The 13,490-nt window shown below is 46.8% G+C and overlaps 1 protein-coding gene and 1 long non-coding RNA gene across 4 annotated transcripts in view; one reads left to right on the top strand and one right to left on the bottom strand.

Annotated features, from left to right (window-relative positions):
* Positions 1-13,490, bottom strand: part of LIMK2 (LIM domain kinase 2) — a 56,359-nt gene that overhangs the window by 15,425 nt on the left and 27,444 nt on the right. Inside the window, exons 1-2 of one of the 3 annotated variants that reach the window (XM_090257801.1) lie at positions 9,747-9,985; positions 683-818 (exon numbers count right to left, since the gene is read on the bottom strand). In XM_090257801.1, the coding sequence (XP_090113927.1) occupies positions 683-818; positions 9,747-9,823 (213 nt within the window). In that variant the 5' untranslated portion in view covers positions 9,824-9,985. Of the gene's footprint in view, positions 1-682; positions 819-9,559; positions 9,986-13,490 lie in introns of those variants that run through there. The other 2 variants (XM_090257802.1, XM_090257800.1) reach the window with 2 other exon arrangements.
* LOC149997048 (uncharacterized) lies at positions 9,207-11,268 on the top strand. Its single transcript, XR_016507260.1, has 2 exons — positions 9,207-9,267; positions 9,629-11,268. It is a non-coding gene; the product is annotated as an uncharacterized LOC149997048 (long non-coding RNA).

Here is a 13,490-nt window from a genome sequence, read left to right as displayed (position 1 = left end):
TGGGCAAACGGGGAGAAAGGTGGACAAATGGAGAAAGTGAGTCTTCACTGTTGCTAAAGTGAGGGTGAGGGTGGGTGAGCAACCTCTGATCAAGGATTTACAGATCCTGGCAATAGTAGGTTTGCACTTCCTGCCCTAGATCTTCCAGAGGGAGTGTTAGGTTGGTGCTTCTCTATTGTTTTTGAGATTGCAAAAAACCCTTTTGGTCTCAGTCATGAGAGTAAGTACCCAGGAGTAAGCATTCCCATTAGAAAGGTTCACAGTTTCTCCAACACAGAGCTGGCAAGTCTGTGACTAGGCTTAAAGCCCTATATCTACAGCAGGTAGGGGAGGCAGAATCTCTCTCTGCTAGCCCATTCCAGAGCCTTCCTTTCTGATTTCCTGAACACACTTAGGTATACCCTCCTCTCAACCTGTAACACTCTCCTTTAAGGGCTTCATCCCATTGTACTATGTCTTCTCCCTGCCTACCTACCCACCCCAACCCAACATTTAACTGTTAAGTCTTTGAGGGAAGGATCTTACATGGCACTTAATAGGTGCTCAGTAAACCTCTGTTAAATGATTAAACAAGGGTGAGGCCTCGGCTGATAGACCAGAAGATGAATGACCATGGTGAAGTGGAGACACTGTCAATGGACTCTGGTGCCCAAGAGGGGCAGAGATGGACGGACTCACTCACCATAACAGGCCCTGTCATCAGCAGAGAACATCCATGGCAGAACTCCCCGAACTTCCTCCAGTAGTCCTTGTGGCAGTAGAGCTTCCCATCCTTCTCATAGTACCAGTTGGTGAGGGTCTCCTGGCATTCTGAACACCTGAAGGCAAGATAAGAAGAGAAACTCCTGGATCCAGTGTTTTTTAACCTGTTTTGGTCTTGAAACTCACAAGAAGCCTCTCCCAGAAAAATGCACATATAAGGAAAATGTCGTCGTCGGCAGCCGTCCGTCTCGAGAGAGGATGGTGTAGCTTCTTAAGAGTCTATCTGCACCGCCGAGAATGGTTGTGCAGTCCGACTCCGGAGTGACACGGTATCTGTCTCCTCCCGTGTTGAATCGACATCTTGCGATGACGCTGGAGTGTCCTCTCCAGTGAAGCTGAAGCTACAGAGCCTGGGCAGGGTGATATGGAGGGTCTGCTGTTGCCCATGCAGCAGACCCCCCCTCTCTTCGCAGCTGAAGGGTCCAAGGGAAAGACGGAGTCAATACAGCTTGGCTTCAGGTGCGCCGCAGGAGTTGCCGGTGTTGACTACAACATCAAACCGCCTTAGGGACTCCGGCTCCGGATTTTCTGTCGGGGTTTACTCCCTTAGCCTTTCCCCTGAAGAGGTATGCCGCAAGGCAGCGGAGGTTTTTTGGAGTCAGAGTTTTCCTTCTCTGATGTGCCCTGACTGGAAGATCGAACCAGCGACACTTAGCTCGCAGGCCGACGCTCAATCCACTGAGCCAAACCAGCCAGGGAAGGAAAATGTACATGTAATTTATATATATAGTATGCGTTATGTCAAGAATTGAAGCCTAATCATGGCCCCAGTTAAGAAGCTCTGGTCTAGCCCTGGCTGGTGTGGCTCAGTGGATTGAGCACCGGCCTGCAAACCAAAAGGTCGCTGGTTCGATCTCTAATCAGGGCACACACCTAGGTTGTGGGCCAGGTCCCCAGGTGAACCAAAGAAGCTCAGTCACCTACCCTTCACCAAAAGCATTACTGATGTAGCATTCTTTCCCCCCAAATATTAAACATACAGAAACAATCAGGCAAATCTAGAATGTGAATCACTTGATAAAGACAACTAACCAGTCTTGACTCTTCTAAAAAGTTAATGCCATGGAGGGTGGGGGTGGCATAGAGATTAAAAGAAAACAACAACAACAAAAAAAACCCTAGAAATATAGCAACGAAATGTAATACCTAAACTTTGGATTTGAATCTGGATTGAAAAGAAAATAGCCATAGTGACATTTTTTTTGAACAACTAAGGAAATTTGAATTTGGACTATACATTATATTGTGAAATTACTGTCAGTTTTCTTACATATAATGACGATATTTTGGTAACACAGAAGAATTCTTAGAAGAAGCATATTAAAGTAATTAAGAGTGAAAGATACATACAACTTACTTTTAAACAGCTCAGAAAAAATACTGTGTGTATGTATAGACAGATAAAGAAAAAGTGGCTTAAAGTTAATAAATGATGAATCTAGGAGAAGGGTACATGAGCATTCTTTGAACTATTCTTTCAGCTTTTCTATATATTTGAAAAATTTCAAAATAAAATACCAAGGGAGAAAACCCCAAACTCCATTAGCACTGTACACGATGTATTAGACCCATAGTTCCTTTCCCCTCCAGTCAGCTAGTTGTTAAGCTCCACCTAAATCAGGTCAGGTATGTGTTCTCAGGCCATGTCTGCACAGACAAGCTCCTCCTCATTTCTGAGCCTCCCAGCTAAGAGCTCCCTGGCCTGCTGAGACCATGCCATCTCTTTCTAGTTAAGAGACTCTATTGTTGTCAAGGCCTCACACCAGGCACATTGGCCACATCCTTGCTTCTGAGGTGCTGCCTCTTGGTTTGAATCCTAACCCTGACACTTACTAGTCATGTCATCTTGGGCAACTTATTTCCCTTCTCTGATCCAGTTTCCTCATCTGTAAAATGAATACTGTGGAAATGAAATCATATACACTAAAGTATACACAGTTCATATAAAAGACCTAATATAGTAGAAAGTCAATAAATGTTAACTATGAAAAATGATCACAGTGGTAGCTCACATTATTTGCCACTTAGTGCCACTATCTGGATAGCTTTGGACAACTCTCAGTAGCTCTTCCTCATTGACAAAATGAGACCAATAGCATCCAACTACAAAGAGTCTTTGTGAAAACTAAATCAGTTAATGTTTAAGGAAAGCCTTGCAAACTGTGAAGGGCAAGGAAAGTATAGTAATTTGCTAGGCACTGCAGATATAAAAGGTCCCCTACGTCACCCTGCAATAACTTACAATGGTTGGAAAAGAACCTCTAAACAAAACTTAATTTTAACAATGCAAGGTGAGAGGCCACAAAGAGTACTACTACTTTTAAGCACTTCAGGAGGTAGAGGAGGGAGACAGGAGTGACTTGAAGCAGCTGTAGAAAGGAAGGAAAGGGAGAAAGCTGTGGAGCTAAGAAGGTCTAAAGAAGTAGGGTCCTGGGTATCCCTCTTTATGGACTGTCTAATTCCCCTAGGTACTCAACAAATACAGACGGCTTTTGCCATCAGCCAGCCCCACCCTGTAGCACTTCCTACTTGTCTTACACACGCTGAATTTCAGGGTCTTGAGAGCTTAGAATCAGTGCGCTAAAAACTATGCATTATAGGAGATTGAGGGGATGACTCCTTCCTAGGCACGGAGCTCAACCTCTCTGTAGAAGGAATGCTGGATGAGCTCCAAAGAGGAAAGAGACGTGGGTTCAAGTTCTTAGGAGCTACATGCTCTTGGACAAACCCCTTTCTCTCTCTGGGTTCAGTTTCCCCACGTGTAAAATGAGGGTATTAGATTATACCACAGATCCCCTCAATTCTATGCATATCTGTTTTCCCGTGGATGACCCAAGGTTTAAATCTCAGTGCCACCACTTACCACCTAACTGATCTCTGGCCAGCTGCGTCGCTTCTCATTTGTGAAATGGCAACATCACCACCTACTTTCAGGGTGGAATTAAATGAGGTTCTAGATGACTGTGAGGTGCCTAGCAGGAGGGCCAGGACTAGAAGCAGGAATTCCTTCTTGCCTCCCACCTTCTAACTTAAAGCTCCTGGGTACCTGTCATTCTTCTTTACTAGATTGTGAGCTTCCTGAGGACAGGAACAGTAGCCTCAGCACCAAGTAAAGAGCCTGGTGGTGGACATGGCAATAACCAGCAGTCCAGGTTGGAGCAAAAGAGTTCCGTGGTTCATAGTCACCAGATCCTGCCCTTCTTTTGCCTTTAGTGGAGAAAAGCTGGTGCAGATGTATTTGTACTCAACTGCAGGCCTGGGCACTATTACGCCCTTGCAATGGTATGTGTGCTGCAGGGCATGGGAGCACCAGAACACTCCTCCTTTCCATTGTCAATATCCTGCTTTTGTTTGTAGCAAGTGATCTGGCCAGGCCCAGGATAGGGAGCAGGGAGAGAAACCAGTGCAGGCACGCAGGAGAGACATGCCAGCCTGCTGGGAAGAACACCTGGCTGGGGAACAACATCACCAATGCACACATCTGTGTCAAGGAATGCCTTTGAAAGGCACACTCAGCAACACAGCCAAAGTTGATCACCAGTTATCTCTGAGGAACGGGGAAGGTGAACAGCTTATAGGAGGGCTATGGGTCCCCAAGCTGTTTTGCTATAGAACACCACTGCTTCTTAGGCCATTAGAGAAGTTGCCACTGTAAACTTATAGTCCTAGCTTAGATTATTAACAACAGCTACAGTTACCTGTTACTTGAATGTCAACCATATTTCAGGCACTCTGTGAGGTACCTTATTTATCTCTAATTCTGATTATACCCTGCCAGGTGATAGGGTTATCCATTTTACAGACTAGAACAATGATTTTCAACTGGTGTGCTACAAAAAATTTTTAAACATGCAATACTAGACTATTTAGCCAAGGCACTGACCTATTTTCCCTTAGACTGTCAAATTAAAAAAAATGACAACAGCCAACACAATAATAGCCCCCTGATGAGAATGAATCAGAATTATACTTTTTGGTCAGATCAGCAAAGAATGTAATTTTTGGTGTGCTGCAAAATTTTAGTAATTATGTGTGCCATGCAGTAAAAAAGGTTGAAAAACGCTGTATTAGTACTCAAAAACAGACGTAAGTCACTTCTGCAAGTCGCCTAATACTTACACAATGGAGCTGGAATCTGAACCTATGTGTACTTGGCTATGAAGCCATTTCCACTCTACTACATTGCCCGAGTAAGGCAGCACATCTAGTAAGCTTGGCCTCGGGATTCACTTCGGTGAAAATAAGAAGGCTGAAGCCCTGAGAGCTCAAGTCCCTTTAGTGTTAACACTTCGTGAGGCTTTTCCTTAAGCTCAAGTACTGAACATTAAATGGCAAGATTCTCTTCCTTCACTTAGTCTGCAGCATTCTGTAGTCCCCTGCAGTCTCTACCCTTTTAAGAAAAGAATCCAAAACACACTCTAGAAATGTAAGTGCTGCTCAAAAATAAAATAAAATAATCCTACCTCAGATTCTCAGTGGCCCTGGCCACAATGTGTTCTTTCCAAACCCAAGTTTCTTTTCTAGCTTTCAATTTTTGAAAGTTTCAGGTAAAAGTCAAAATCTGCCCTGGCTGCAGGTCCCAGGGCATCCAGCTTGGATATGGTAGTGCCCTGAACCCAGGGCGAAGAAATCAGTCACTACACTCAGAGGTGAAACCCTCCAGCCAAGGGAGATCACTGAGAAGCCCATACTCATTGAGGATGACCTCGGAACTCCTCTTACAAAGCACTACAGACAGCCTGGGTAGCCACCAAGTGAACCAAATGCTGGCTGTCAGTTCAGTGGTCAGCTCAGACCCAAACTGAGGTCTTCTGAGTCAGCAGGAAACACACAGGTTTTAAAAAAAGATAATCCGTTGAGATTCTCACAAATAAAGCTTTTAAGACGTGGGTCTGTGTTCCTTCTTTGCCATTTACTATGTGTCACCTAAGGCCAGTTACTTCATAACTGAAACTCAGTTTCCTCATCTGTACACTGGTGACGATAAAATCTCATGGGGTTATGAGAATTAAATTATGTACAAATGCCTAACATGATGCCTGGCTCACAGCAGCTGCCCAGTACATGTCCATCTCCCTCCCTCCCTTCCTTAATCTGAGAACACCAATGGCAAAAAGAGGCAGATCCCTTCTCCTTCCAAGCCCAAGCAATATGGATCTACTTCTTGGCCCCGAACCAGATTTTTGTGAGTAGAGAAGACCCTACAATGAATTATTTATCTAATCAATAGATTCTAATCAGTTCCTATTAATTAGGAAATAGTCACTGTGGATGTGCAAGACCAAACAGGCAAGGTACTATGCTGGGAGATGCCAAGTGAAATAAGATAGGCCCAGTCCTCACGCACATGAAAATTATTCAGGCCAAATGTTTACAGGTAAATTTTCAACCTTATGTGGTAATGGAACCAAACAGTCATTATTACAGTGGATTTACCGAGGTTAAAGAGCAAGCCCTCCCATGTCTGGTAAAGGCCTGGCTGATGCTCAGCCTGGGGATGAGATGCCAACTTGACCACAGGGCCCAGAGGGGCAGATAAAACAAGGGTCTAAAGACTCTGGTCCATCAGAACCCTGTCTTCTACCACCAAAGATCCCATTACTCCTCCTTCCCGCAGACCCTAGATTGAGACAGGCTGTCAATTAAGCTGTAATATTATAAAATATATTGTTATCCTGTTTTTAAAAAAATTAACCAGCCCTGGCTGGTGTGGCTCAATGGATTGAGCACCAGCCTCTGAACCAAAAGGTCACTGGTTTGTTACCCACCCAGTCAGGGCACATGCCTGTATTGTAGGCCAGGTCCCCAGTTGGGGTTTGTGAGATGTTTCTCTCTCACAACCATGTTTCTCTACCTTTCTGTCTCCCTCCCTTCCCCACTCTCTGAAAATAAAATCTTTTTTAAAAAAATTAACCAAACACATAACGAGCCTCTGGTAAGCAAGGAAAAAGTGTTACCAGAGTGCATTGATTTAGTTCCAACCAAAAGCCAGGAAGCCTGTAGTTTTAAGTAATTTGGACAGTTGTACTGCAGTTAAGAGTAGAGCCTCCATTACTGGGAAAAAATGGAAAAGAGCTTGAGTGTCTCTAAGGAGCTACATGAGCTGCAGAGTTGGGAACTATTTACCTGATCCAAGTCCTTTATTTTTCAGATGAGGAGGTAAAGATCCCAGAAGACCTAAAGCAGCTGCCAAAAGTTACTGCTAAGCTGGGCAGGGTTAAGAATAATTTTCCTTTTAAACACAGGTTGCTTTAGAATACAAAGATACACTTGTTTTCTTCAAGAGACAATGTGTAAACCAAACCCAATGTGTAAATCAATGTTGGACATTAAGGGAAATGCTATTTTAAAAAATCGTCTAAAGATATCAGACAAAAGTCACTTTTGTAAATTTCAATTTGAGGTGTTTTCTTATTGGGAGCACACCTGTAACTGCATCTCACTCCTGACACGAGTGGCAATGGCAGAGGAAGACACTGCATTCTGCTGAGGCTCTGCCAGGAGGCAGAAATTACATTCTTTATTCCCTGCTCCCTCTTCCCTCCTTTAAGGCTCTCACGCCTGATCCTGTCTTCATGGAATCTGGTTTCGTCATTTTCCTTGCAACCACAGCCTCAGAAGTCCTGTGGACTGTACTCCCCCAGAGGCCTGAGGTCAAGGACATAATTTGTTCCACAGACTCTGGCAAAGGTCATGTTTAGGAGCCTAGGAGGTCCAGCCCCTATGCTCTGCAGAGGAGAAAACTGAGGCCCAGGGAGGGGACAGGCACCTGGTCAGATATCAGCCCTTGAGGACACCCTGTAACGAAGGAGGGAGTTGATGGTGGAAGCAGCTTTCTGACCAGGCAATGACCAGGTGGTGTCTGATTAGATTGATACCTGGGAGAGCAGAGGGTCTGGGTGGTCCTTTCTGTGGGGCACAGGGCCAATGTGCTGGCCATCATTTCAGAAGTGGCTTCAGGAATGTGGCCTCCCATTTGGAGGAGGGGAGAGGGTCTATAGTGAGTGAGTGAGTGAGTGAGTCAGTCAGTCAGTCTCCCCCCACAACGCCCCCACCATTCCAGCTGGGCAAACAGAGCTTGGGGAGGTGGGGGTTGTCAGGTTCCCCAGAGGGCCTAGAGCAGACAAGACAAAAGACAGGCAGGAAGACCAGGGCAGCATCATTAGCCTGGCCCTCAAAGGTCCAGGTTGAGAGTTCTATTATCTGCTCTAGCTCCTGAGAAATGTGGTCTTGCCCCCAGAGATTAAAAAGGGCCCAGCATTCCTGGCTCCTAAGGGAACAAACCTTCCCCCAAAGTGCCTTTCCAGGATTAAGAGTAAAAGGGATTAATGAGGTCCTGGCTTAAACCAGTGGCTACTGCAAATACTTGGCATCTCGATTCCACATGGTAAACCTGCCTCCTAAACTTAAGATCAATTCCTATCAGCTCTTTAGAAAATAATCTCTGCCATCCCTTTGATGTGCCAGGCAAACTCTGGGGGCTTTTTTTTCCCTCTCTGCTGGAAGAGGAAAGCAAATCTAGAGCACCCCTGGGGGAGGTGCAGCCTTCAGAAGATGAGAAAAAACTCAGGAAGACAGAAAGGCTGGCCAGAGAAACTCCACATGTTCACTGTTGAAATTGGTTGCCTTACCTGAAAAATGGTGACACATACATGTCTTTAGGCTACTGTGAGATCAATCGATGAAGTGCTAGCACGATGCCTGGTGGTCAGCACTGATGACCAGTTCCTCCTCACTCCCTCAAATCCAGAGGCTGCCCACCACTTTACCAGGGTTCAGTCATTCTGTGAAACCACATAAGTGTTCTGCTTTTCTGCCCAGGGCCTGGTCACCTGACTAGTATCCCAATAGGGAGGTCTGGGCATGGCTAGGGAAGCCAGAAGGGAGAAGTCAACCAAGACCACTGGTGAGGGGGAGGCAGCCCTTGGAACAACAGGCTGTTCCCAAGGAATGAAAACAAGCCCCACCCCAGCCAGGAATGACTCCATTCTGGAGGGACCCTGAGGGCCACTAACCCCCTGGGGAGTTTCTGTTGGAGGTGGGGCAGGGCAGAGAGCAAAGAAAGGCAGGTCTGAGGTAGTGAGAAAGTTTCTACACCTCCCTCTGAGAAGCTCCACAGAAAGAGGGCCCCAGAGGTACTCAGGCCTGAGGACCAGGCATACTGAGGGCTGGCCCTGAAGCTTCCGGAACACTCCAAAGCCAACTGCCCCAGGCTCAGAACTGCCCAGGCCTTTCCCTAGCAACTGTACTCACCTGGGAGTTCAGAAACCCTTAAAGGCTAGAGGCACATACATGTGCTTTCCATTAAGAACGCCTACTGTATACCAGGCCCACCACACCCAGATCCTGTCAGCTTCCATGCTGTTGGCAAAACCTGTCCATCCTGCTTGCTGGGACAAATTCCTGGGCAGGGAGCACAGCCTGCAGGTAAGATATGTGAAAGCTGAAAGAACAGAACTCTATTTGTGCTCTTCCCCCGGAAGCAGTAACACCAAGAACAAGCAGGTAAGCAGCATCTTTTGGAGGCTCTTCCAGGTGTGTCTGGGAAGGAAGGACAGCCAGAATTCCCCAGGAGTTTCTTTTTGAGCAGATCCCTCACCTCATTATTCCCAGAATATGATGGGGAGCCTTCACCGGGCCAGTTCTGCTTGGGAACATATTCTACAGGCTTCTGCCTGACAGAACTGATGGTCAGAGGACAAGCCAAATCTGACAAGATTCAGGGAGGACTCTACCCTCCCCTCCGGACCAGGGGCCAGAAGAAGAGATGGGAAGGGGGACCCAGAGCCCAACTCACCGAAAGGGGTCTCTGGAGGTGAAGTAAGCCGGGATGGACAAGTAACTCCCCATCTTCTTCCCACACCAGATAAACAAGCTCAGCTGCAAACCCGTCTGGGAGTGCCTCGGGCTGACTGCAGACGGCCACCATGACAGGCCCGGGGCTCCCGGCACCTCTGGCTGCAGGCCGGCTGCCCAGCGCTCACCTCTCCCTCCGGAGCAGCTGAAAAGGCATGAGAACTCCGGGCCACTTGCTCCCCGAAAGATTCCCAATGGGGCTCATAGCTGGAATGACTCCTCCCCAGTTCTCAGAAGCTCAGGCGGCCCCTCTGGAGAATCACCTCTTTGGAGGCTACACACACACAGACATTCTTAGGCAGGGGCCGGTGACCAGCTAAGAAAGAAGCGCTGCTGTCAAGTTAGCCTTCCCCTTCAGCCCCACCCCTGATGAGGGAGGGAGGGAGGAAGAGGAGGGGCTCCTCGCGGAACCGAGGTGTGTGGTTGGAGCAGCTATTAGGAAACAGACCTTGCAGGCAAGGGGTGGAGCTGGGCTGGAGAGACGCTGTAGGCAGGCGCCGCAGCAGACAATAACCAGGCTGGCTAGGTGTCCATCCCTGAGCTCAGGGAAAGGCAGGGCAGGAGAGAGAGTGAGCACATCAGCCCCCAAGTTTCCCCAGCCTGAGAAACTGCCCAAATGATGGTAACTCTGCTCGGAGGTGAAGAAAAAGCCCAGAATACCAGCTCCAGGCCAAGCCACGCCCCCAGAACGTGGTGGGGGGCGGGGGCTCTTTGGCAGGAGAGACAGGTCCAGAGAGCTGCCCTCTGGGTTCTGGGCTCTGGTCAGGCATGGACTTGTTCCTGGCACTATGCTTCCCATTCATCCCTTCCCTCTGCCTTGCCTGGGGACAACTCCAATAGCCGGACAATGGGAGCTGCCACTCCTCTTCTGGGAAGATCTGCACTGAATGAGGAAACAGGCCCAGAGTGTTGACTGACACTTAATGCTTCCCTGTGTAGCAAGCACTATATAAGCACTCTCTTATTTCTCTGAGATGGGAATTATCCCCATTTTATAAACAGGAAAGTGAGGTACAGAGAGAGATTAGGTAATTTACCTAAGGCCAAAAAATTAGTCAGTGGCAGGGCTGGGATTAAAATGTAGGCCCAGGTGACACCAGCTCTGGAGCCCTCCACTCTGAGCTTCATTCAGCCTCCTCAAAGGAAAACATCTCCCTCAAAGCCCTTCTGCAAATAGGAGAAAGCACAGGGACTACAGCCCAAGTCATCTGTACCCTCTCTTTCATTCATTTGTTCATTCCAGAATGCCATCCATCGGCCTTAGTGGGCGATGGTGCTTCTTCCACTGTGTCTATGGTAACCAGGCTTCTCTCACTGAAAAAATGGGGCATGACAGAGGACAAGGCCCAGGTGCCTTTGGGGATGATGGGCTTCAGTATCTGGAGTGGCGGCCTGCCTGAAGAGCCCCAGCTACAGATGCCCAAACCAGAGCCCACCATTGGAAAAGCCCCTTATCCACCTCCCTATAAGATTACTGAAGGGAAAAAGCAAGGCTGCTGGAGAAGACAAGGGCACATCCAGACCCCACTGTGGAACTTCAGGGAGTGACAACAGCTCTTACCCACCAGGCACAGACTCCTCTCTACTAAAATCACCCCGTCACCATGACAAGAATGTCTGTGACAAAAGTGGTGACTGGATTACAAAGGAGCCTTTTTCCATTTCTCTACTGATTGGGCACAGGGATAACAATGAATGTGATAAGACAGTGTTTGTACCCTATTATAAGCTGCCATTTATTAAGTACTTAATATGTTCCAGGCCCTGAGTTATGTTCTCTGCATCTATTTTTTTAATACCTTTATCATGGTAAGTATAGATAAAAAATGTTACATTTGAATTATAATCACTTTTTTAAAAAAGATTTTATTTATTTATTCTCAGAGAGAGGGGAAGGGAGGGAAAAAGAGAGGGAGAAAAACATTAATGTGTGGTTGCCTCTTGCACGCCCCCAACTGGGGACCTGGCCCGCAACCCAGGCATGTGCCCTGACTGGGAATAGAACTGGTGACCCTTTGTTTTGCAAGCTGGTGCTCAATTCACTGAGCCACACCAGCCAGGTTATAACCACTTTTAAATGTACAATTTATATGGCATCAGTTACGTTCACAATATTGTGCAACCATCCCCACTATTTTCAAACCCTTTTCATCACAATAATCTATTATATATTTTTTTATTTTTTCAAGATTTTATTTATTTTTAGAGAGAGTGGAAGGGAGAAAGAAAGAGAGGTAGAGAAACATCGATGGGTTGCCTTTCGGCCAGCAACCCAGGCATGTGCCCTGACTGGGAATCGAACCTTTAGGTTCGCAGGCTGGTGCTCAATCCATCAAGCCACATCAGCCAGGACTAATCTATTATATTTTAAAATGCACCTGTCCTCTGACCCTCCTGGGGCAACTCCTCTACCCCCATGCCAGTCCAACCCCTTCTCTGTCACAGTTCCCTTTGTCTGAACTTTAATTCATGTAGCCAATCCCCAGTGGGTTCCCAGGACTTGGGCCAGTGGCTTCAGGGCCCACAGTCTGCCCAGAACCTGGCTCGTGTTGGTCCTACAGTGCCCTTATGGTCATCTTGGGTGAAATTTTGGCCCTGGGCTGTGTAGTTGAGCTCTATGGTTGCAGGCACAGGGCTGTGTCTGAGGGGTAGGAAGGTGAGTGGTTGGTCCAGCTAGGGTTAGAGGCCCAGGTAGGACATAGTCCCAAGAAGAGGAAAATTTTAAACGGAGGGAGAAAGACATACCTAGCAGCAACTATGTAAGGACCTGAATCCTCTATCTTCTGATACAGAATCAGACACCTTATCCATTAGGCCTTGTAGCCCCTCAACAGACAACTGTGCAAGCTGGTCCAGGCTGCATCTGTTATCTATCATACTTAAATTGCCAATATATGAGGGAGATGTTATCATCCCCATTTAACAGACGAGGAAACTGAGGTTCTGAATGGTTATGTCACTAACCTGAAGACAAACAGCTGGTAAGTGGCGAAACTGGGTTTCAAACCCAGTAAGTGTGATTCTAGAACAGGGACACTTTCTGTAACAGGCCAGAGAGCAAATATTTAAAGTTTTGCAGGCCTACACAAATTCAGATTCTGTCACAGCTACTCAACTCTGTCACTGCAGCACAAAAGTGGCCATATATACTCATATAAAACGTAAACAAATGGGTGTCTGTGTTCCAATAAAGCTTTATTTATGGACACTGAAACCTAAATTTAATGTGCTGCAAAATATTCTTTTGCTCCCTCCAGCATTTAAAAATGTGAAAATCACAGGATATACAAAAACAGGTGGTGGGGCTACAATTTGCCGATCTCTGCTCTAGAGCCAAGGCACTCAACCGCTGTTTATTGTCTCTAATAGTGAAGACCAGCTTTTGGCATTTGTGCCAAACTCAGCCATATCTTATCTACTGTCTCACACACACACATCACACGCCAGCCCCAGAGGCAGCAGGAAGAAACTGGATAGGTGCTCACCCTGCACCAAGTACTGCTTGCAGCACTTACACATACGAATTTTAACCAATACTAGTCAGTAGTGTTGTGACTTACCCCTTTTCAGGGGAAGGAACGGAGGTACAGAGAGGTTAAATTGCTTGTCTGAGGTCACCAAGCTATCTAATTGAGAGGTGAAGCTAGGATTTGAACCCAGGCTGTCTATATTGAACTTTACCGTTGCTATGCTATAACCCAGCCTGGGCCCAAGGCCAGACTGTCTGGGTTTGAATGCGACAATGCACTGCACGTAAGCTCTTGGCACACAGTCTGGAACACATTAAGGGTTGACAAATGTTAGCTGCTAATATCATTAAGACTATTGTTACTACCACTACGGGCTAGCTATGTGGCCTTCAGCAAGTCATT

The sequence above is a fragment of the Furipterus horrens genome, unplaced genomic scaffold (assembly GCF_987537825.1).
Source record: "Furipterus horrens unplaced genomic scaffold, mFurHor1.1.pri manual_scaffold_11, whole genome shotgun sequence".
In the NCBI taxonomy this organism is placed as follows: domain Eukaryota; kingdom Metazoa; phylum Chordata; class Mammalia; order Chiroptera; family Furipteridae; genus Furipterus; species Furipterus horrens.
This window is presented reverse-complemented; position numbering and strand designations above follow the sequence as displayed.